Source organism: Peromyscus eremicus, chromosome 16_21, assembly GCF_949786415.1.
Source record: "Peromyscus eremicus chromosome 16_21, PerEre_H2_v1, whole genome shotgun sequence".
In the NCBI taxonomy this organism is placed as follows: Eukaryota; Metazoa; Chordata; class Mammalia; order Rodentia; family Cricetidae; genus Peromyscus; species Peromyscus eremicus.
The window spans coordinates 11,237,025-11,259,270 of NC_081432.1; the positions used below are offsets into that span (position 1 = coordinate 11,237,025).

A 22,246-nucleotide genomic window follows, 5' to 3' on the forward strand; every position below is an offset into this window, starting at 1 on the left:
CCAGCTCCCTTAATCCTCATCAGAAGTTATGAGGGGAATTATTTTATGTGTCCCTCGTATTTTTTTTAACACTTTGGACATTCTCTCTTGAAGTATTCTGTTTTGTTTTTGATATTTATAATATTTTAATAATCATCTTGGTTTTTTAGCAGCCTTTTTCTTTCTTTCTTTCTTCCTTCCTTTCTTTCTTTCTTTCTTTCTTTCTTTCTTTCTTTCTTTCTTTCTTTTTTCTTTCCAACATTATTTTGGTTGTTCTCTGAGACCAGAACAGGGACTGAGAGGGACTGTTGGGTCTCTCTATTTCTGCTTTTCTTTTTAGTGATCTGCTTCCCTAGCTTCTGCTTCCAGGGTCCCCGGCTTCTGCTTCCAGGGTCCCCCCACCTTTATATTGTAGTTGGTACAGTCCAGAGGATGATCTACCATTGCTATCCTCTTTATTTGTTGGGTGTTTGGGTTTTTTTAGGATTTAAAATTTTAATTTTAGGTGTGTGAGTATTTTGTCTGCATGTGTGTATGTGCACAACATGCATGCCCAGGGCTCTCAGAGGTCAGAAGAGATCATCTGATTCCTGGGAGCTGGAGTTATGGATGGTTGTGAGTCACCATGTGGGTGCTAGCCACCAAACCCAGGTCCTCTGCAAGAGTAGCTCTGTGCTTTTCTTTTTCTTTCTTTGATTTTTTTTTTTAAAAAAATTATTATTATGTATATAGTGTTCTGTCTACATGTATGCCTGCATGCCAGAAGAAGGCACAAGATCTCATTACAGATGGTTGTGAGCCACCATGTGGGTGCTGGGAATTGAACTAAGGACCTCTGAAAGAACAGCCAGTGTTCTTAACCTCTGAGCCATCTTCCCAGCCTCAGCTCTGTACTTTTCATTTTGGTTGAGTGTAAGAACACAGAGAAAGGCAGAAGATATATAGCAAAATATCATTAAACTGATGTTTAAAACCTCTAGCAGAAATTAGCTGAGGAAGCCATGTTAAAACTACAATATTGGAGTGACTGAGAGATTTTTCAATGAGCGTCCCATTAGCTGTCCCCACATGGGCATCTTACTATCATGACATAAGTAATAGTGACCTCTATTGGAAACAATTTATTCCTTAGCTGTTCTCAAGGACACGCTGTTTATCCTTGAGCTATTCTGTTCTAGTTCCTTGTTGCAGTGTCAGGGGCCATCCTGACCCAGGACAGAGGCTTTGGAGGACACTTTGAGATGGACATGCTTGGCTCAGAAGTGGGAGGGACAAATCCCATCTTCAGAGTCAGCTTCTCAATGAGGTCCAATAGCACCTGGCGATTTACCAGAATAACTCAGCCCTTTGTCAAACTGAAGACAGCCAGAGCTTACTTTCAGAAGGATCAGAGGAGAGAGATGAAATCCCATGCTGCTATTGAGTTCAGTGATGCTCAAGCTGGACCCAAAGTGTCTGTCCTCCTTAGAACCTGCCTAGAGTCATCCAGCTGAGTCTTAGCTGTTGAATCATGCTTTGGGGCCGCCAAGGGGCAGAAAGCATTTTCCCCCTTTAGGGTGTTCAAATTGAGAGTCTTTAAGCAGCAGGTAAGTCCTGTACCCACATCAGTTAGCCGTGTCTGTCAGTGGAGTCAGACAATCTGAAAAATTAGTAACTACCCTCTCTCTTACAAAGAGATCAAGATGTGGGATAATATGACCCTTTGGTTGGTATTTTCCCATTAGAGGCCACTTTTCTAACTGTAGGCCAGGCTGGAGTGCACAAAACATCAAGTATTTCTTTCTTAAGGTCTGGGTCTTAATACAAGTCAGGGCACTTGTCTTTATCCTCTCCTTGTGAGTAACAACACGGAAAGATTGGCCTGTTGGGGACCAGTGGCTTCTTTTCTTGAGGGAGACCAGAGTTTCCTCAACCTTGTCTTCTTTCATTTAGTGATGATAAAGAAAGGAGAAAACTGTAATATCTTGTGATCTTTGTGAATCTTATCTACGTTTTGCCTAGTTAATCTTACCCTGCCTATGTGGGACCCACCATCCATAAAATTCTGGAAAGCAGCCAATTTTTAATGATTATATGAGTTTGGGAGGGTCTCAGAAACCTTGTTGGTCCAATTGATTCCACTTTTTTCAGGAGGTAGGATAGCAGAATGCCAACAGAAATCTTGGACCAACTCCTTCTATCTGTAAATGAAAGTAACATGGGAGCGTTTTAGTGGAAGCTACCCCGTTCTCCTCTTCACCCTCATCCCTCTACCCAGAGGGATGTCTCCAGTCTAGGAACGGTGGAGCTTGCATAGTCCAGTGTGGGGAGCAGAGGAAGTCATGAGTCTGTGAAATCCTGAGTGGGTGCATGTTGTTGACATGAGCCAGCCATATCAGAGGACCAAAGTCTCAGACCTATGGGGAATCTCCCTCCCCTTCCCCATCCCCCTGAGAAGTCTCAGAGGGATGACAGAGCCTCCTCTGAATGGTGACAATGTGTGCAGAAGATGTCCACCACAGCTTTTTCCACCCAGATGTTTACGGCCTGAAGACTGCTCCCCTGCAGAGCCTGATCTACCAAGATTAGCCGAACCTGTCTCCTTGTTCAGCTGTACACAATAAACACCCTGAGCTCCTAGGCTGTGGTGGCTTCTCCATCAAGAGCTCAAACCACCCAATATCAGTTTTTTTTTTTTTTTTTTCTGTGCATGACCTTTTCTTTATTCCTTTCCTATCCAGTCCTGGAGCAGTGCCAGACATGGTGTCCGGTAGTGCCCCTCAGGGATTATTCCCAGATGATGGGATTGAACCATACTTATTATGGCCCCTAGTTCCCACCCCTAATGCTTTTGCTTGTATTCAAGACGCCTGTGTTACAAACAGAAGTAATTTCTCCCTAACCTTTTGCACAATGATTATGTAAGGGTGAAGAGGCACAACTTCACAAGAGAGGGACTTTTTCTTGTGCTCCCTGGCTTGAATAGGACATGACTCATAGACTATCTGGCTTTAGAAAGACCAGTGCGTAACTATGTGCCAGACTAGAGGGAGCTGGGCCCCGATAGACCTCACACAGCAAGTGGAGGAGATGGCTTCTTCCCAGAAATGTCCCTGATTCCTTTCCATTCATAAGCTCAACAGCCTTGCTGGAAGATTGGGGACATGATAGCCCAAGTGGCCCAGACAAGGCTATGAGGTCCTCAAGGTCATGTCTCCCAGCGCTTAAGCCAATTTCAAGTCAGGGGGGCAGAAGGAGCAAGGGAGTTTAGGAGCATATAAATGTGTAAAAAGGAAATTAGCCACAAGGGTTATTGTTTGAGCCCAGATATCCCCGACGAAAGCTGTCCAGCTCTTACAGGGACAGTGAATTCTTCCAGTCATCTTCCCAAGGACAGGAGCTCACACAGAGAAGAGGGGAAAAAAGAAGACCAGCCCGGGGTTCCATGCATGCTAGCCATGCTTGGGGGCACCCCCTTTCAAGTATATCTCCAGGAAGACACTGGCAAATCGACCATTGTTCTCTCAAGTCCCTCTTGGTCTGGCTAGGAAAGGATTGGCCTTGAGACTTCTCGGATGAGCCCATAAAGTGATAGTGTCTAGGGGTCCAGGAATGGGTTCCTTTTCTCTGCCAATTAAATAACTAAAAGCCAGGAGAGAAGTGTTACTAGGAGGCGTGGGGAGTCCCTGCAGAGACATGATATCTCCAGTCTCATTAATATGCTTGAGGATAAAGAACAGACTCAGAATTTTAAGGACCATTTTTAAAATTTATTTTACTTTGTGTTTGTTGGTGTTTTGCCTGCATGTATATCTGTATATCTGTGTACTGCATGTGTGCCTGGTACCCAGAGGAGTCAGAAGAGGGCCTGGAGTCCCCTGCAACTGTAGATACAGGCAGTTGTGAGCTGTGACATGCTGAGAATTGAACTCAGATCCTCTGGAAAGGCAGCCAGTGCTCTTTTTTTGTTTGTTTTTTGTTTTTTGGAGACAGGGTTTCTCTATGTAGTTTTGGTGCCTGTCCTGGATCTCGCTCTATAGACCAGGCTGGCTTCGAACTCACAGAGATCCGCCTGGCTCTGTCTCCCGAGTGCTGGGATTAAAGGCATGAGCCACCACTGCCCGGTGGCAACCAGTGCTCTTAACCTCTGATCCATCACTTTAGCTCTCAGGACCATTGATTAGAATTTAAAAAGAAAGCCCTGGGGTGGACTAGCTCTAAGTCTCACAGCTGCCTGGAAGGGAGGAGAATGGAGAAGAACAAATGTCATGGCACTTGAGACCAGGTGGCATGCAGTCAGCCACTTGGCAGCAGGGAGCCACAGGGTCAGGAGGGCAGCTTTAGAACAGGAGCCGGGGGCTGGGCAGTGGTGGCAGTGCATGCCTTTAATCCTAGCTCTTGGAGACAGAGCTCCAGGACAGCTCCAAAACTACACAGAGAAACCCTGTCTCGGGAAAACTAAGAAAGAGAAAAAAAAGGAACCAGGAAGAGCCTGGAGTACTAGCTAAGGAGTTGAAAAGCATACCCCCCAAAATTATTACTAATTTCCACTCTCTTTGCATAAATATTCTTTTTTAGTTTCTTCAAAAATATTTATTTTTATTTACGTGTTTGTGTGTGCGTGTGTGTCTATGTGTGTTTGCCCATATGCATGCGGGTACCTGCAAGAGGCCAGAGGATCTCGGATCCCCGAAGCTGAAATTTTGGGGAGTTGTGAGCCATCCAGTGTGAGTGCTGGGGACTGAATTCTGGTCCTCTCAACAGCAACAAACATTCTTAACGGCTGAGTCATTCTTTCAGCCCAGGAGAGATGTTTCTTTTGATGTAGAAAACGTTATGTTCCTGCTGACAATTTTGCTGGGACCTTAAGATAACAGGTAACACTGGTACCATTTGCCCAGATGGGAGGTAGGATGTGGGGAGAGGGGGGTCCTTTAATGACAAGGTGCAGTCCAAGGGCTTGTGCTTCAGCAGGTGAGTCCCGAGTGCTGGGCTTTCAAGGGATCTAACCTGCCAATCATTTTAAAGATGGAGAAACTGAGGCTGAAAGGAAGGAAGACACAAACCCAGTGTGGTGGTTTGAATATTGATACCCCTAAATTCATTTGCTGGGAATAAGAGTTGGGGCCTTTGGGGAAGGGATTAAATCTGGGGAGTCTACCTTTCATGAAAGGGATCTGTATGTCCCTTCCACTATGTGTGGGTGCAGCAAAGAGTTGCCCACCTTAAAGCAAAGAGCTGAGGGGCAGTGGTGGTGTACACCTTTAATCCCAGCACTTGGGAGGCAGAGCTAGGTGGATCTCTGTGAGTTCGAGGTCAGCCTGGTCTACAGAGTGAGCTCCAGGACAGGCGCCAAAACTACACGGAGAAACCCTGTCTCGAAAAACAAAAACAAACAAACAAACAAACAAAAAACAACAACAAAAAAAGCAGATAGCTAACCTTCACTAGACACGGAGTCTGCAGGAGCCTTGACTAAGGTTACTTTGCTATAGCAGTCCAAAGGGGGCTAAGATGCCGGAGGAATGGAGAACCTAGCGCTCTCAGAAGCAGGAAGGCTAACTTTGTCAAATGCCGGGGCTGCCATTGGAATGTCACCGGGGACTGCAGCATGCTGAGCATAGCCGGAACCTTTACTGCTTGCTGGCATCCATATCTTTGGTTTGCAGGCCTAGGAGAAACCTGCTGGGGGTAGACTTTTTGTGTCTATCAAGTAATACCTTAGGTTTCCCGTTTGGGAAACGGGGATGATTGGAAATTCGAACACACTAGACAGGGCGAGGAGGCCTTTGAAGACATTTTGCCATCAAATAAACCAGTCACAGAAGGACTAGGAGCCGGCCCCTTTGCACCCCACTGCCCACTCAGGGGAGGCCAGCAGTCCTTTCTGTCTCACCCTGTGCTAGACTCTGCCTGTCTCTTGGAACCCGAGCTCAGGTCGGCTCTCCTTTTAGACCGCAGGGCCAGGCTCCAGGCTCCGCCCATTGGAGGCGTGGCAACACTAGGTCTTGACCTGACCTCTGACGTCGAGCCTGAGTTTTTTGTTTTTGTTTTTTTTTCAGAATCTGGCCCCTTACGGAATTGGTTCCTGCCGCCGGTGCCATGGTCTTGGAGCTTTACCTGGACCTGCTGTCCCAGCCCTGTCGCGCCATTTATATCTTCGCCAAGAAAAACGGCATCCCGTTCCAGATGCATACGGTGGAGCTGCGCAAGGGTGGGCAGGGCCTCGGCTTTGGGGAGCTGAGAGATGGGGAGAGGCAAGCCCAGCTTAGGGGATTCCTTTCTGTACTGTCCTGGGCTTTTTTCTGGTTTAGTGACCAAGCGAGAAAAGAGCCACCAGGGAGATCCACGGTTCAGGACTCCCGCAAACTCTGCTGTCCCGTGGAATAGACGGCCAGGACCTGCTGAAACCGAACAGCAGGCAGGCACCTGCCAATAGAAATGGGTGTAGTTTGGGCCTATCGACAGGGACCTCCCGAGGAGCGGGGCTGGAGAGAGGGCTAGGAGAGTGAATGTGGAGATCTGGAGAGTTACCCTCTCGTTTTCTCCAGTGCTGAGCTAGGCAGTGTCACGAAGAACCTCTATTGCAGGGACCTGCCTTTCCACCAGCCTCTCTCCACCACCCTGGTCTGTCTGCTGGAGTCCCTTTTGCCCTTCCTCTTCCTGTCTTCTTTTGCCTCCCATCGCTCTCTGCTTCTCTTGCTTGCGCAGGGGGGAGAGGCTGCTGTGTGGGGAGGAGCCTCGCCTCCAGGGTCCCTGCTGGCTGCTGAGGGAGGCCCTCACCCTGGCAAGACAGGGTTGTAGCAGAAGGTGTTGCTTAAGGCGTCTTTGGTCACCTCCGTACTGTCCCACCGCTTGTCTCTCCGTCTGGAACTTCGCCTCTTCACCATCGCCTCTGCGGACAGTGCACTTAACCCCCACAGGCGCTGCTCCCGCAGAGTCTGATGTAGGGTGTTGTGGGGTGGGGGACCGACAAAGGGACGGTCGAGTTGGCTGTCAAAACTAAGGGTGCAGAGGGAGACAGATTTCCACCAGGAGAAGAAGGGGAGGTGACAACCCTCCGTCTGATCTAGGGCAGCGGGAACCGCTGAAATCTGTTGGGCAAAGCAGCAAGGAGACGATGGTAGGAACGTTTGTCTGGCTGCATCAACAGGAGGAAAACCAATCTAGGTTAATTCAAGCAGAGACCAGGGTTCCAAGGGACATTGGGGGCACTTTTCAGGGCTGCCAGTGGGGCAAGTCCCAGAGGACCTGCCAATAGAGTGTGAAGTCTGTTTATCAAGGTCAAGGGGCAGTCTTCTCTCCTCTCATGGCAGCCCGCCCTGCCTGCACTTCCCATGGAGGGTAGGCAGCCTAGTTCCAAGAAGAAGCATGAATTTAGTGTTTGGCATGCTAGGACCTGGGCCCAGCTTTCTACTCACCTCCCCCTCATGCTGGACTATCTGCAGGTGAGCACCTCAGTGATGCGTTTGCCCAGGTGAACCCCATGAAGAAGGTACCAGCCATGAAGGACAATGACTTCACCTTGAGCGAGAGGTAATGGGGCCCTGGGGGCTTTTGCCAAGCTTTGCTGGGATCAGCCTGTTGTAACCCTCCATGTTATAAACTATGAAGCTGGAGCTGGAGGGATGGTTCAGTGCTTAAGAGTATTTACTGCTCTTGCAGAGAACCTGGATTTGCCCCCCACACTCACAAGAGGCAGCTCACAACCACTTATAACTCTAGTTCTAGGGATCCATTGCCCTCTAGTATTTGTGGGCACGTAAACTCATGTAGACACACACTAGGAACCTTAACTCCCTAGAGCACTGGTTCTCAACCTTCCTAATGCTGTGACCCTTTAATACTGTTCCTCATGCTGTGGTGACCCTCAACCATAAAATTATTTTCATTGCTACTTCATAACTGCAATTTAGCTACTGTTATGAATTATAATGTAAATATCTGATATTTCTGATGGTTTTAGGCAACCCTTACGAAAGGGTTGTTCTACCCCAAATGGGGTTGTGACCTGCATGTTGAGAACCTCTGCCCTAGAGGCAAAGGACTGCTGTGCTCCATATCCTACAGAGTTGGGGCTGGAACCCGGGACCCTGCCTACCCACTGCCCAGTTCACTGAGCTGATTTTGGGGGAAGATAATGCATCTACTTGACTTCTCTACCAGGCTGTGGTTGTTGATTAAAATACCCCTGGGGCAGGGAAGGTGGGAAGCTTACCCCACCAGCCCAGCAGCTGTAGAGAGGATCCTGTGGCATCTGGGCTTCCCAGTGCCTCAAGTACGAGGGTCCCTGGGGTTCCCTTGCATGAGTCTTCCCTATGAAGTAAGGATGTTTTTATATCCTAGCAGGTCCCAAGATGGTAAAACTCCCCTCTTCAGAGAAGCTAAACCTTTTTCTTAGTTCTGCCCTTTTTCGTCACACAAGTCACCTACCCCGTAGCAGAGGGACTCTAAAGGGTATGCTTTGAGCTCATTTCTGATCTGTCGTGATCGATGTAGTCCAACCAAGACACCGCCATTCTCTCTTCCTGTTGCTCCTGCTGTCCTGGACCTTTAGTTTGCAGAGAATTGCACCCTATCAGGTGCCAACCAGGTGCAGTTTGCAACCTCTGCATGTCCCCCTGCATGCCATCGTCACCCTGGGGAGGTGTGTGACCTCCTGCAGCCCTCCTCAGAGGTAATTTGAACACTTAGCTACAGCACAACGAGCTTGTCCTACTTGGGAAACTGAGGCATTAAGCTCGGCTGTGGACACAGGTCTATGTCTTAGACAAGGCCTTACTAGATAGCTTAGTCAGGTCTCAACATTGTACTTCTCCCTACTTGTTTGCCTGCCTCTTCCTCTTGTGTGCTGTGAATTTATGTCGTGTGATGTAACGTTTCCTGTGGAGACACTGTACACACATCTATTCACTCCAGACAGGGAGCCCATGACAGACAAAGTATGGATACCACCTGAAGGAGAACCACCGCCTCCCTCCCTCTGCACGCACAGCAGGGGTTTCCTCCCAGACCCTGGATGAGGCACAAACCACACCCAAACACTTGTTTTTGCAGAGAGATCCTTTACTAAACGGGGAAGAAAGTTAAAGTGTCTGCTTTCTGATTCAGGCAGAAAAACAACAGCAAATGACCTTGCGGATGTGATTTTTTTAAGAGAAGAAAAAACGGGGAGCTCTGTGTTAGAATGGGCTAGGATGTGGCAGGATATTTTGGGCATGTTAATTAGGTGAATCAAAGGGGGCTTTTGACTGCTGGACTTGGGTACTCATCCTCAGGAATGAGTTGGGCATAAGACAGTATCCAAATAAGAGAACAGCCCTTGGTGGCTAGGTTTAGGGATGTAATCTATGGTTTACAAGGGAAAGGGAAGGGGAAAGGGGAGACGGGGAAGGGGGAAGAGCAAGGCCTGCCAGTGCCATTGTGTGAGGTCCAGACCAGCCAGAGTCCCTTCATCACCAAAGTCCGACTTGGGAAATTCGTGAGTTGTATTGGGGTTTCATATAGGAGTAAGGGTGAGGGGTGACTTACAGGAGCAGAAATGGCTCAAAGACAGCTGCACCACCTAAGGCCACCCTAGCATAGCTGGGAACCTGCAGCACACTGCACAGCCTGCCGGCAGCTTGACAGGTTAGAGAGTGTCCTTTCTAAGTGACTCAGTTGGTCTAAACTTCCTCCAGGCCGCTCAGCTGGTTTCTGCTTCTTCTAGGCAGCTGGTCTCAGAGTCTTCTTTGCTGCTTGGCTTGTCTGACAGAGACTCTCAGTAGTCTTTATTGTTTACTTCGGGGAGAAAGGCCTAGTGAATCTGCTCAGTTTCAGGGACTTCCTTCAAGGGGCATCCCTACAGGACAGAGTGTCTTGAACTTGGGGGAAACTGTTACACAATGTGTGTACATCCCACTCTTCCCAGTAACTATAACCCAATACCAGAGTTTCCTGACTGAAATCTTCAAGTGTCCTTTAGAGTCCATCTCTACAGTAGTTGGCATAACCCAAGGCAGGAAAAAGAGTTCCAGGGAGCCTTGTCTGTTCTGTGGTTCCAGGATCTTACAGTGCCCCGAGTGTTTGAGTAAGATTTTAAAGAACCAAGCTGACCCTTAGCACATGGAGTGGCATAAGGAACAGAGGCCAGGTATATGGCTCATGCCCCCCACCCTAGCACTCCAGAGGCTGAAGCAAGAGGATTATGGATTTGAGGCTAGCCTAGGCTGTCTCAAAGAACAAAGGGAGAGTTGAGAAAGCCTTTTTGAACCATCAGGCCATCTGAGGCTGTCTGAATGCTGAAGGATGAGAGTGGATGTAGCCTGAAAAAAAGCTTCCTCAAAGCTCTGCTTGGATGTCCCTCCTCCAGGAAGCTCTCTGGCCCTATGCTCAGAAACGGAACCCTTGGCAGGACCCTCAGGGGTGAGATTCTGCCTGGTGGTAGAATAGTCTTGGGTGTTGGAAGACAAGATTCAATTCTGGCACTAAGAGCTCTCTTCCCCTGGGGACAAGGCTCTTTCCTATTCGGAGCCTACTTTCCGTGTTCTGAAAAAAAGGCTGAGACTGGCAAATTGTCAGAAAGACCAGAAAAGGTAGGGGCTAGAGAGAGATGGCTCAGCAGTTAAGAGCACTGGGTCCTGAGTTCAATTCCCAGCAAACCATATGGCTACTCACAACCATCTGTAATGAGATCAGACGCCCTCTCTGGCATGCAGGCGTACATGCAGTCAGAGTACTCACTGACATAAAATCCATAAAAAAATAAATCTTAAAAACAAACGGAAAAGAAAAAGTTATAAAAGGTTCTGGACGTTGAGTCAACCCTGTGGTGTTTGACTAGCCGCCTTGCTCCTCTGCTTACACAGTGTGGCCATCCTGCTCTACTTAACACGCAAGTTCAAGGTCCCTGACCACTGGTACCCCCAAGACCTGCAGGCCCGTGCTCGTGTGGACGAATACCTGGCGTGGCAGCATACAGCCCTTCGGAGAAGCTGCCTCCGGGCTCTGTGGCATAAGGTGAGACTGGACATGTGGGGGAGAGGAGAGGAAATATGAGCAAAGGGAGAGGAGGGAAGATTTGCCATGGCGAATTATTTTTTGTTTGGTATTTTCTAATGTCTTGCCTTCAGCTTAGCTAATCCTATTGTGCCCAGGTTGTTTGTTATTCAATACCATCTTTATTTGAGACATCTATTTTTTATTTGTAGAAATGCCATTTAGTCATTTTCGTAGAGTTACACTTCTCAGCCAAAATTTACCATCTGTTCACCCACTTTGGTTATCTTTCTATTTGAAAATTTTTAATAGATTTGTTACTGCTTCGTAATTTATTTGTTGTGTATGTGTGCCAGGAGCCACCTTGTGCATATGGAAGTCAGAGGGCAGCTTTGGGAAGTCAGTTCTCACCTTCCACCTTGGTGAGGCAGACTGTCCTTTGTCTCTGCTGCTGTGCTGGGTACTCCGTACTACCTGACCTCTGACCTCTGAGCTTCTGTCTCAGGCGGTTTTCCTTGTCTCTGCCTTCCCTCTCACTGTACGAAGCTGGGGTTCCAGCACACCTGGATTTTTATGTGGGTTCTGGAGAATTGAACTGAGGTGGTCAGGGTTGTCAGGCTTGCCTGCCTAGGACATCTCCCAGACTCTATTACCATTAATTACTTAAACATCCTCTTCAGTTGGCTGGTAATGTAGCTTAGTGGTAGAGCAGTTGTGTAACAAGCACAGTGTCTTAGGTTCAAATCTCAACTCCTGGGGTGTGTGTGTGTGTGTGTGTGTGTGTGTGTGTGTGTGTGTATGTGTGAGTGTGGGGATATGTGAGCTTGTGTGTGTGTGTGTGTGTGTGTGTGTGCACCTGGTGTATGTGTGAGTGGGGTGTGTGTGAGTGTGCGTGCGTGCATGTGTGTGAATGTATGTGTCATTTGTTAGTTTGTTATTTCAACACCCAGGTCTTCTGTGGGTCTGTTTCTACTGGTTGTTTTTTCTGCTCTTGACTATGTGTCCCATTTTCCTCCTGCCTCACATGTTTCGGAAGTTACTGTGCCATGCCATAGCTTGCATGCTAGCACAGCTGAAAATAATACAAAGGAATCTTTTTTTTTTTTTTTTTTTTTTAAAGAAGGTCAAAGAGCACCTATATCTTGAAGGTAGGATTGGGTCACTGACTCTCTCCAGCAGGCCTTTGGAATCTAAGCATAGAAAGTAGACTGGGGGGCTGGAGAGATGGCTCAGAGGTTAAGAGCACTGCTTGCTCTTCCAAAGGTCCTGAGTTCAATTCCCAGCAACCACATGGTGGCTGACAACCATCTATAATGAGATCTGGTGCCCTCTTCTGGCCTGCAGGGATACGTGCAGACAGAATATTGTATACATAATAAATAAATAAATAAATAAATAAATAAATAAATAAATAAATAATAAAAGAAAGTAGACTGGGGCCGGAGAGATGGCTCAGTGGCTAAGAGCACTGGCTGCTCTTCCAGGGGACCTGGGTTCAATTTCCAGCACCCACATGGCAACTCACAACTGTCTGTAACTCTAGTTCCAGGGGATCCAACATGCTCACACAGACAGATACACAGACAAAACACCAATGCACATTTTAAAAAAAAAGCAGGCTGGTGATGCAGGGGATGAGAAGAAGGGTAAGGACATCAATCACCCCAAAGGGCTCAGACGACATCAAGTTCTTCTTTTCAGTTCTGGTGTTTTCCACGGTCTTACCTTTGGCTTCACTAATTCTTTGATGTGTCTAGGTTATTGTTATTGTTACTCATTTAATGATTTTTTTTAAGATATGTTTTTTTTTTTCATTTTTAGAAATTCCATGTATTTAACCACAAAATCTTTCAGAGGGCGTCCTCAACAGGTATCCTTGTGGGAGTGCTAAAGGGAGCCAGGGGAGGAAAGTGTTTAACGGGTACAGGATGGAGATGGACAGTAGTGATGGTTACACAGCACTGTGAGCACACTTAGTGTTGCACACTGAACTGTGTGCTTTGAAATACATCCTGTGAACTGTGGAGCGGCTGCTCTCAAAGTCAAACAAACTGAAGTTGGCAGAGGCTGTGAAAAAAGGAGCCTTCATGAGCTGGGTAGAGTGGCAGAAGCCTGTAATCCCAGTGTTCGGGACTGAGGCAGGAGAACAGACGTAAGCTTGAGGTCAGCCTGTGCCCCAGATAATTTTTTATCATCGTCATCATCATCATCATCGTCATCATCATCGTCATCATCTCCATCTTATCCTCTTCCCTCTCCCTCTCCTCCCCTTCCTCCCTTCCCTTATCTCTTTTTCCTTAGCCATGTGCTCACACTGAGCTATTTATCCTCAGTGCTTAGCTTTTGGAGACAGCTTTTTATTATGAACTCTATGTCGCCCAGGCTACCCAGGAAAATGTGACCCATAATTGATGGCGGAAAAGCAAGAGTTCTTGCTTCCCAGGTGCTGGGACCGCATCTCAACCCTGCCTGGTGCCCACATCATCCTCTCCTGTAACGGCCTTAATCCTGCCGCCCTCTTTCCTCTCCCCTTACAGGAGATAAGATGCCAAATGTTACGGCTTTAACATGTCACTTTTGATTCCCTGCGGGACTGACAGGGAACCTGTATTGATCAGTCTTGTGCCAGTTACAGGGTAGCCCAAGCGTTTCCAGGCTGCAAAGCAACCTCTTAGCTTTAGTGGTCCAAGCCTGAGAGACAGTGCCATCTCCCCCTCAGCCTGACAAGCTAAAGGAAAGCTTTCTAGCCTCTACATAGGAAGTAAATACACATTTGGAGTTGTTTGTGATTTGAGGATACTACAGAAAAAGTGGTTTCCTCACTTCAGTGGAAACAAAAAACGAAACCAAAACAAACAAAAAAACTGAATGGCCCTCCTGTAACAGGTTTTACGGTGGTTAATCTTAGTTGTCAGCTATTGGTGGAAGTCTTAAGGCAGCTCCACGTAGTTACAAGGGAGGTTTATTTTGTGGAGTGACTTACAAGTGAAGGGATAGGTTACAGGGTCCAGGAGAGGTGAAGTGCAGTCCAGTGATGTTCTCTGGAGAACTCTGCTCAGTCTACCTCCAGCGTCCAGGATCCGGGAACCAAGAGAGCCGGCACATCCAGATCTCAGGTTTTAAGGGTGCCTCTCTCGGCCCCGCCTCATAGGCATGACAGTTACGAGAAGCCTCAGTGGGGGTAGTACTTCCAGGTCAAAGCTGGAACAGCTACCCACTACGGTCAACTTGATAGAATCTAGAATCATTTGAGAGAGGAACATCTGTTAACATCTGAAGGGGGATTATCTTGACTAGGTTAATTGAGGAGAGAAGACTCCCCACTGTGGGCAGCACTGTTTCCTGGGCTGGAGTTGTATTAAAAAAGAGAAAAATGAAGCTCTAAGGGATAGCTCAGTGGTTAAGAGCACGAGCTGCTCTTCCAGTTGGGTTTCCAGCACCCAGGTGGCTGTTGCAGTTCGGAGGATTTGACCGACTTCCTCTTGTACCCTCTGTATTGCACAATCATCACTCTCTGTGTGGATGCAATGAGCTCCCTTGAGTTCCTGGTCCCACGACTTCTGAATCATGACAGCCGTATCCCAGAACTGTGAGCCTGGCTCCCTTAAGTTCCTTTTGTGAGCGTGTTCTATCACAGCACCAGGGAAAAATCAGACAGATGCCATTTAGCTGCCTGTGACTTTGTCTGTTGAGTGACCTGGACCAGCGGCAGGGTTGGAAGTGGGAGGTGGCCAGTGTTGTGCCCACGTCGCAAGAACCCTGAGCAAGACCACCACCGAGCCAATATCCGATGCAAGTACACAGAGGTTTTTAATAACAGAACAAGCAAGCTTGGTTCTCAGTCCAACATCCAACACAGTGGGTGGAGGAGAACGGCCCCGAGCACTCACTTTAAGGTTTAAGGAAAGGTTTACATGCAGCTTGGGATTGGACAAGGGGGTTAGGGGTGAGGCAATTCTTTGAAGTTACTGGCTGAACTATAAGCATGAGGTTACTGATGGCTAATAGGATTCAGGGTATCTTCAGAGACATAAATGTTTTACTCCCTATGTCCTGCTTTTGTTGAACCCAGGATATATATGTTCATATTTATTGTTCCAGTCCTACTCTCCTCTAAGGTCAACTTCTGGTCAGTTAAGTCCATTACTCCCCATATCTTGTTTTGCCAAGTCCAGGATACATAGATTTATTATCCCAGCCTTATAAGTTCAATTTTTGGTCCCTTCTAAAACTTCTGGTCAGCAAATACCTTTGGAGGAGGGGAGGGGGAAGCGTCCCTCAAGATGGTTCCTGATTTTTCCCTTTCAGCCAGGAGATGAGAAAGTAAAGAAGATAGAGAGGAAAGCTGGGGTCACGAGGTCTTGCACAAGCTACATCTTATGTCAAGCAAGCTTCTTAAGGAGTACAGCTGTTTCCAGGGGCGAAACGGAACAGAGTCAAGCAGAAACTGTCATACAATGGGACAAAGTCAAGCAATGTTGCACAAAGGAAATACAGGATATTGCAAGAGCATTGCAGACGGAGCCCATAGCGGCCTTGGGACCGATAACTCGAGTCTTTTCATGGGAAAAAGCCAAGTTTCCCAGGAACTGAAACCTTAACTCCTTCGAGGTCTTATCCCCAGCCCCAAACTGGCCAAGTCTGCTCCTGGGCAAGACACAAAAGTAGGTTCCTTTTGTCCTTTCATCGGGGCCTCTGAGAAAGGCTTGGATCAGTTGGTCCAGCTCTCAACAATTGAGATTTTGGACTGTTTGAAATCAGACCCATGGAGGCTAGAGAAAACCAGTTTGCCAGTAATAACTGCTGAGTGTAGTGTCCTTTCAGACCCAATGATCAAGACTTTGTCATGACCCAGTTGGAGATACATTCCAAAGATGATTTTAGCTGAGTTCAGTGATGCCTGCAATCCCAGCACTTGAGAGGTGGAGGTAGGAAGATTGTGGATAGCCTGGGCTACATAGTAAGACCCTATCTTAAATGGAGATGCAGGGGAGGGAAATCTTAGGACAGTTACTAAAGATGCACAAAATTGGGCATCAGAAGCTGAAGATAAGTTATTTTGTCATGGTAAGAAAGGACTTTGCTTTGGAGCCCCACACCTCACGAAACTCTTGGGAGATAGAGGCAGAGGCAAACACAGAAGGTTCTGAAGTTCAAGGACCAGGCTCAGCTATACACATAGCCTGGGCTACACAAGGCTCTGTCTCAAAATAAAAACAAAAGCCAAACCTCTGGCTTGGGTCAAATAAAATATGTCCCACCAGACCCCATGAAATTCCAGCTGTTAGTTATTGTGTATGATTTGATCCATTAAGCTATGAGGGGAAAAAATGAATTTTATGGAATAATACTAGTGGGGCAATATCAATGAGGCTACTAAAATTTCTTATCTAGCTGGTTCCATCTGTTCAAAGTTCAGTCCTTGAGCTTGTGTGACCAAACTGGCCATTTTTTTTTTTAACTTATACACAAAGTAATGGATTTCATTTTGGCTTTTCATACCCACTTGTTTTTACTTACCCCCTCCTCCCCTTCTCCTCTTATCTTCTTTCTCTACTCTTGCTGGTGTGTGTACATGCACATGCACGTGGGAGGGTGGTGTGTGCCATGGTGCATGTGTGGGGGTCAGAGGAGGGCTTTGGGGAGTTGGATTTTTCCTACTATGTAGGTCTTAGGGGCCAAACTCAGGCCATCAATCTTGGCAGCAAGTGCCTTTACCTACCAAGCCATTGCACCACCCCTTAGTTCCCCCCCCCCACACCCTGTTTTTTTTTTTTTGTTTTGTTTTGTTTTGGTTTGGTTTTTGGTTTTTGGTTTGTTTGTTTGTTTTCTTTCTTATCATGTACATCTCATTACTCTTGTTTTTCCTTACTCCGATTTCTTTAAGATTTCTTCTCCTATCATGGCCCTCTTTCTAAATTTTATGAACAACATGAATGGGCATGCATGCATACACACACACACACACACACACACACACACACAATATTTGTGTTTCTGAGTTTGGTTTATTTTGCTTAAAATAATGTCTTTCAGTTACATCCATTTTCTAACTAATGTTATGACTTTGTTCTTCCTTATAGCTGATAAAATCCCCAGGAGTGCTGTAGCTGGGTCCTGCAGGAGTGCTGTAGCTGGGTCCTGCGATAACTCTATTTTCAATTTTCTAAGGTACCTCCACACTGACTTCCGTAATGGCTGTAGGAGGCTACATTCCCACTAGCAGCATATGAGAAGTCTTTCCCTACATCCTCAGCAGCATTTATGGCCATTTGCCTTCTGTTTGTTTTAATTTATTTAATGCATTTGTGTGTGCATATCTTTCCCTACATCCTCAGTAGCATTTATGGCTGTTTGGATTTCATTTGTCTTCATTTATTTAATGCATTTACATGTGTATATCTTTCTCTACATCCTTAGCAGCATTTATGGCCATTTGGTTTCTGCTTTTTTTTAATTTATTCAATGCATTTGTGTGTGTATATTACATTTGTGGGTTCATGTGTATAGAAAAAGAGGTGAGCATTGGGTGTCTTCCACTAGAGATTCTACCTACTTTCTGAGACAGGGTCTCTCACTGAACCTGGAGCTCACCATCTTTTTTATGTGGGTGCTGAGGATCTGAAGTCACTTTACCAACTGAGCAGTTTCTCCTGACCCTGTCTTTTTTTTTTTTTTTTTTTTTTGGATGATAGCCGTTCTGACTGGGGTTGAGATGGAATCTCAAAGCATCTTTATATTTCCCTGATTGTTAAGGCTGTCAAGCTGTTTGTTTTTCCTGTTTTTTTTATTGAGAATTTTATAATGCATACAATGTGTTTTGATCAAATCCATCCCCATTTCCTCCTTTCCAATTCTTCCCGTTCACCCCCCAACACTTTTCCCTCCCAAATTCATGTGCTTTTTGTTTGTTTGTTTGTTTGTTTTTGTTAAGCCCACTGAGTCCATTTAATGCTGCCTGTGTGTGCATGGATATCCTACCATCTACTGGCTTCACTTTCCAAGTGGGAACTGGCCATTTGTGGTTCTTCTGTGGAGGACTGTGTATTCAGTTCCCTGGCCCACTGATTGGTTGGGTGTTGTATTATTTTAGACTCTAGACGTTACTCCTCTGTCTGGTGTGTAGCTGACAAAGATTTTCTTCCGTTCTGTGGACTGTCTGTCTACTCTAGTGATGGTTTTCCTTGCTTCATAGAAACTTATACTTTCTCGTCACCCCATTTGTCAAGTTTTAGGATTATTCTTAGGCTACTGGAGCCCTCGGAAAGTCTGTGTCTGTGCCCAGATCTTGAAGTGTTTTACTCATGATTTTTTTTTTCTTTTCCTCTGCCAGTTTCAATATCTGAGGTCTTTATATCAATGTCTTCGAGCCATGCTGGAATTTACTTTTGTACAGGGTAAAAGATATGGATCCAGTTTCGCCTTTTTACAAACGGGTATCTGCTTTCCTCACCACTGTTTGTGGGGGTGCCTTTTTCTCCTATCTATGTTTTTAACCCTCCCATGAAGGATCAGGAGGCTGTGGCTGTGTAGGTTTGTTTCTGGGTTCTCTCTTTTATTACACTGGCATATATGACTGCTTTTGTACCAGTGCCATGCTGTTTTTGTTACTGTAGCTCTGTAGGTTAGTTTGAGAACAGGTACTGCGATACCTTCCGTATTGCTCTTCTGCTTAGAATTGCTGTAGTTAAGGTCTTCTGTGCTTCCATATGGACTTCCGTTTACCTTGTCCCTTGGTTGTATGAAGAGGCTGTCTGAGTGACTGATCTACATTATTCATGTTGTGAAAGTATGCGATATTTTTTAACCACTTTATTCTCGACCATGAGTGACACATGACCGTGGTTCCTAACCTGCTTCTTTCCTCAAAAATATTAGTTCTATTTCTTTTTCTTTTTTTTTTTTTTTCAGCCAACCAGAGATAGTGGAAGCAGGACTATTTATTTGTAAACAAAAATGTCACTTGGGTGACATTTCTGTGCAGGTCTGGGCAGGCCATAAAGGAAGAAGCATAGAACTAAAAGGCAGCTCCAAAGTTCGGAGACATGACTTCCTACCCCCCAAAGCTCAGCTGGCTCCAATTCCTTATTTTGTCTACCTACCCACCAGGTGATGTTCCCTGTTTTCCTGGGTGAGCAAGTACCTTCTGAGACACTGGCAGCCACATTGGCAGAATTGGATGTGAACCTACGGGTACTCGAGGACAAGTTCCTCCAGGACAAGGCCTTCCTTGTTGGGTCTCACATCTCCCTGGCTGACTTGGTCGCTGTCACAGAGCTGATGCACGTGAGTGCTCTAAAAGGAGTGGGCCCATAAGACACAGGGAGTACTGGCTAGTTACAGAAGTCCCAGTTTTGTTAACCCTCACTAAGTTGATCTGTTCCTATGTGCAGACGCTCCTTCCAGATTTATAATGTTTGTCCTTGGCCATTCTAGTTAGCTTCTCTGGGGCTGAGTAAAACACTAACCCCAAAACAACTTGGGGAGGAAAGGGTTCATTTGACTTACAGGTTATATTGCATCATGGAGGGAAACCAAGGCAGATACTCAAGGCAGAAGCAGTACTCATGGAGGAATACTGCTTACTGGCTTGTACCCCGTGGCTTGCTCAGCTACCTTTCTTACACAGCTCAGGCCCATCACCCAGGGATGGCACCATGCACTGTTTATTGAGCCCTTCTACATCAATTAGCAATCAAGAAAACACCCCCACAGACATCCCCACAGGCCAATCTGATGGAGACAATTCCTCAGTGGAAATTCTTTCTTCCTAGGTATAGCTAGGTTTGTGTCAAGTGGGAAAAAACTAGCCAGCGCAATGTACTCCTTGTCTGCCTGACACACAAACACATCACTGCTAGACATCATCTTTCATTTCTTTGTCCACAAGATTTCATGTTAGTATCACAGAGCACAATACAATTTTAAATATCTCATAGTCTTTTTAAAAGCCCAATGGTTTAAAAAGCACAAGTTCTCTTTAAAAATCCAAAGTCTTGCCACCAGGTGGTGGTGGCACATGCCTTTAGTCCCAGCAATCAGGAGGCAGAGGCAGGAGGATCTCTGTGAATTCAAGGCCAGCCTGGTCTACAGAGCAAGTTCCAGGACAGCCAAGGCTAGACAGAGAAACTGTCTCAAAACAAACAAAAAACAAAACAAAACAAAACAGACAACAACAACAACAACAACAAAAAAACCCAAAGTCTCTTAACTGTGGGAATCTGTAAAATCCAAAAAAAAGTTACATAATTCCTTGTTCACCGAGGGAACTTGTTTCACAAGGGAAGAACAAGGGCAGAGTTACAATCAGACCAATGCAAAACTAAAGTCCTATAGCATGAACAGTTCAGTGTCTGACATCTGTGACTCATCCATGATCTACTGGGCTCCAAAGGGCTTGGGCAGTTGTAGTTCTCCTGCTTCGCCATCTGTAACACACAGGTTGTCTTGTTGGCTCAGGCTGGACTCATGTCACACCTGCCACTGTCCTCGGTGGTCACCTCATAGTCCTGGCATATCCAGCCTTCTGGAGTTTCCACTAAAACTGAGTCTGCAACGTTACCAATGGCCTCTCCTGGCTTCATACAGTGCCAAACCTTAGTTGCTCTCCATGACTCCTTCATGCCTTCAAATCCAGTACCATGTGGGAGACTCTTACACATCGTCTGCCAAACCCTGCTGCCAGTTTGATATGCATCCTTGGCCTACCCCACTATTGGACCAAAACTTCAGTGTACTGACCCTGAGGAAAATACTTCCCAGATGTTACCTCAGTGTTGCTGGTCTTATTAATGACACCTGAGTTTTCAGCCCTAGCTAACCAGCATCCATTGTCCCAATGCTTTACTTCCACAGACTATTAGTATATTGTGGTATATACAGTATATTTTGTTTGTGCTGTAACAAAAAGTTTGCCTGAAGATCAGAGTGTGGAGCTAGCCATTAGTTAACCATAGAGGTCTGGAGGTCTGTATAGACAGGAGACAGGAAGTGATATGGCTGGGCAGAGAGAGGAATATAAGGCTGGCAGAGACAGGAGCTCTGCCCTTTTTGGTCTGAGGAGTCATGGAGGTAAGAGGTGACTTTGGCTGCTCCTTTACCTCTCTGATCTTTCAGCATTTACCCCAATATCTGGCTCTGGGTTTTTATTATTAAGACCAATTAGAATTTGCCAATATATCATACCAGTGACCCTGATAGAGTCTTTGAGAGACTCTAAACTTCCATTTGAAACCTTACAAACCAGGTCTCCATCATCTGTATTTCTTTCAACATTTGTTTCTTTCAAACTACCATAGCACAGCTCATTCATCTCTAACTACTCAATGATTTTTTGGGCCCATAGTTCCAAATGCTTCCATAATCCTCCGCCCCAAAACCAACATGGTCAGGTCCATTACAGAAACACTCCACTTCTGGCACCAATTTTTATTCTGGTCTGCTTTTCTGTTGCTGTGATAAATATCATGACAAAGAATGAAAACTACTTGGAGGAGAAAGAATTTATTTCAGTTTATCGGTTACAGTCCATCATCAAGGGAAACCAGGGGAGGGAGCTCAAGGAAGGAATTTGAAGGCAGGAACAGAAACAAAGAGACCACAGAAGCCACCCTGGCTTGCTCCCCAGGCTCGCATTCGGCTATCTTATATAACCCAAGCCCACCTTCCCAGGGGTGACATCATCCACAGTGGACTAGGTCCTCTCACATCAGTCAACAATCAAGAAAACACCATGCAGACATTCCTACAAGCCAATCTGATGGAGACAACTCCTTAGTTGAGTTCTCTCTTTTCCACGTATGTCAAGTTATCAACCACAATTAGCCACGAACTCACCCACTCACATTCTGTTCCTTTCTTGATATAGCCTGTAGGTGGTGGCTGTCCAGTCTTTGAAGGGCACCCCAAGCTGGCTGCGTGGTACCATCGAGTGGAGGCAGCGGTGGGAAAGGAGCTCTTCCATGAGGCCCATGAGGTCATCCTGAAGGTTAAGGACTCTCCACCTGCCAACCCCATCATAAAGCAGAAGATGATGCCTGGAGTGCTGGCCATGATCCAATGAGTCCAGAAGCCTCATCCCTGCACCGACTCTAGCAGTTCACTAAGCGGTTTTATTGCTCTAGTGATGCATCCTAGCCTCACAGCATAATGGTTTTTAGGCCAGGCTCCATCTTCACGCTTTTTCCACGATAGCCACACATGACCATAACTATAATTGGATAATAAACCCAGGCTCGACCTGAGCCTTAGCTTCTCTGTGTTGTTTATTTGCTCCTCCTCTATTCTGGCCCAGTTATCTTTCCAAAAGACA

General features: G+C 46.3%; 1 protein-coding gene across 3 annotated transcripts; it reads left to right on the forward strand.

Annotated features, from left to right (window-relative positions):
- The first annotated feature begins 6,026 nt into the window (after nt 1-6,026).
- Nucleotides 6,027-22,184, forward strand: LOC131926650 (glutathione S-transferase theta-1). 3 transcript variants are annotated; one of them, XM_059282198.1, is made up of 5 exons: nt 6,027-6,172; nt 7,407-7,494; nt 10,806-10,956; nt 19,045-19,221; nt 21,803-22,184. In XM_059282198.1, exons 1-5 carry the CDS (start codon nt 6,061-6,063, stop codon nt 21,995-21,997), a joined length of 723 nt encoding a protein of 240 aa, XP_059138181.1. In that variant the 5' UTR covers nt 6,027-6,060; the 3' UTR covers nt 21,998-22,184. The 3 variants fall into 3 exon arrangements, with proteins under 3 accessions (XP_059138181.1, XP_059138183.1, XP_059138182.1); XM_059282200.1 differs by lacking the exon at nt 6,027-6,172 and adding an exon at nt 6,493-6,585; XM_059282199.1 differs by lacking the exon at nt 6,027-6,172 and adding an exon at nt 6,675-6,904.
- Nucleotides 22,185-22,246: the final 62 nt, after the last annotated feature.

Excerpts from the sequence above, each read along its gene's own strand:
- LOC131926650 (XM_059282198.1), top strand. The coding sequence starts at position 6,061 with ATGGTCTTGGAGCTTTACCTGGACCTGCTGTCCCAGCCCTGTCGCGCC. Across the intron at positions 7,495-10,805 it reads GACTTCACCTTGAGCGAGAG|TGTGGCCATCCTGCTCTACT; the intron begins GTAATGGGGCCC and ends CTGCTTACACAG. Across the intron at positions 10,957-19,044 it reads TCCGGGCTCTGTGGCATAAG|GTGATGTTCCCTGTTTTCCT; the intron begins GTGAGACTGGAC and ends CCTACCCACCAG.